General features: G+C 46.8%; 1 protein-coding gene across 1 annotated transcript in view; it reads left to right on the top strand.

Annotated features, from left to right (window-relative positions):
• LOC146592924 (DNA polymerase epsilon catalytic subunit A-like) overlaps window positions 1-1,430 on the top strand; it is a 41,009-nt gene that overhangs the window by 26,948 nt on the left and 12,631 nt on the right. Inside the window, 2 exon segments of the mRNA XM_085310172.1 lie at window positions 476-516; window positions 566-883. Coding sequence (XP_085166298.1) covers window positions 476-516; window positions 566-883 — 359 coding nt within the window.

Here is a 1,430-nt window from a genome sequence, read left to right as displayed (position 1 = left end):
CTTATTTCTTGCTCACTCTCAAAGTGGAAAGAGCAGTAGTGTGGAGCTGGCTGGCAGGTACCACTGCCAGCTGAGGAAGAAAAGACTGCCTGGAGGAGGGGTGACAAAGCAATGTACGCTTGAGTCTCACCTCTATTCCACTGAAGCTTCCTGTGATGGTTATATTGAGCCATGCAAATAATTGGCAGGCATGTGAAATCCAAGAAACATGACAGGAAAAAAAAGAGAACGGTGTGTTGTCATAGTTGTTTCACTAGCAATGTCCAGTTTCCTCTGAGTCCATTTTGCCAGCATCCCCTCCTATTTTCCAAACAAAGCTTCATTCTCCTGTATAAGGCTTTTCCTGGTATTTCACTCCATTTCTCTACTCCTGTAACCCTGACTCTCACTTCTTGCCCTTTATTTGTGTGCATTTAAGAATATTTTACCAGTTAGTATTGGCAAGTTGGGGGCAGAGGCTGATGTGCTTTTGCAGCTGGAGTTGAAGTAGTTCATGATGTTATTGTCTCTAGCTGTGTAAATATGCCTAGATCCTGCTAGTACAGAACCCCACAGCTTGGATTAGCTTACCTGGTGGCTGCCTGGTTTGGCAATACTAGAAGTACTTTGGCAGGAGGGTAGTAAGCAGCATCCTGGGAGATGTGTTCCTTGGCACAGACAAGGTTTTGCACGAACTCTATATCCTAGGTATGCAGTATTCAATGAAGATGGATCCTTGGCTGAACTGAAAGGGTTTGAGGTGAAGCGACGGGGAGAGCTGCAGTTGGTGAAGATATTCCAGTCTTCTGTATTTGAGGCCTTTCTGAAAGGCACCACACTGGAGGAGGTCTCTGCCTCTGTAGCCAAGGTGGCTGATTACTGGTTGGATGTACTGTASAGCAAGGTGAGTGTAGGGTTTGCAGGATATGCATCCCCTGCATGTTTGTCTTCCCAGGTTGGGGCCAGAGAGGAAATGTCAAAGCTACCCTAACACTGTAGGGAGGATGGACTTTGTCGAGAATGGTTGGTCCATTGTGCCTCTGATGGCTGTTTGCCTATAATTTCTGCCTCTTTGATTCTCTAGGGCTGCCCTTTAGGGTCTTTTAGCACCAGACCTGTTGTTACAGCACTTTTTTCAGCTGTTACTGCTTAATTGTGGATAAGCGTTGTCCTCCAGTCACCTCTTTTACAGAGGTAGCCTGGTGGCCCTCTTCCACCAAGGACTTTTCTCTAGAGCCACTCACTGAGACAGAGGATGGCAGAGCCATTTGCCTGCAGAATCTTTTCTGAGGAGGCCAGAAGAGATTAGCTTTAAAATAACCAKCAAGAGCAGAGACAATGCCAGAAAACAGAGCCTCAAACCGGGGAGCAGGAGAGATGAAAAGCCGGAGCGACTGCTCTGCTTGGGAGTTTATTGGGAGCACTTCCCCTTTGTATTTTGCATCTGGCAC

The sequence above is a fragment of the Rhea americana genome, unplaced genomic scaffold (genome assembly GCF_003343005.1).
Source record: "Rhea americana isolate MKP2758 unplaced genomic scaffold, rheAme1 scaffold_312, whole genome shotgun sequence".
Classification (NCBI taxonomy): domain Eukaryota; kingdom Metazoa; phylum Chordata; class Aves; order Rheiformes; family Rheidae; genus Rhea; species Rhea americana.
The sequence above is the reverse complement of the archived record's forward strand: the minus strand, read 5'-3'. Positions and strand labels throughout refer to the sequence as shown.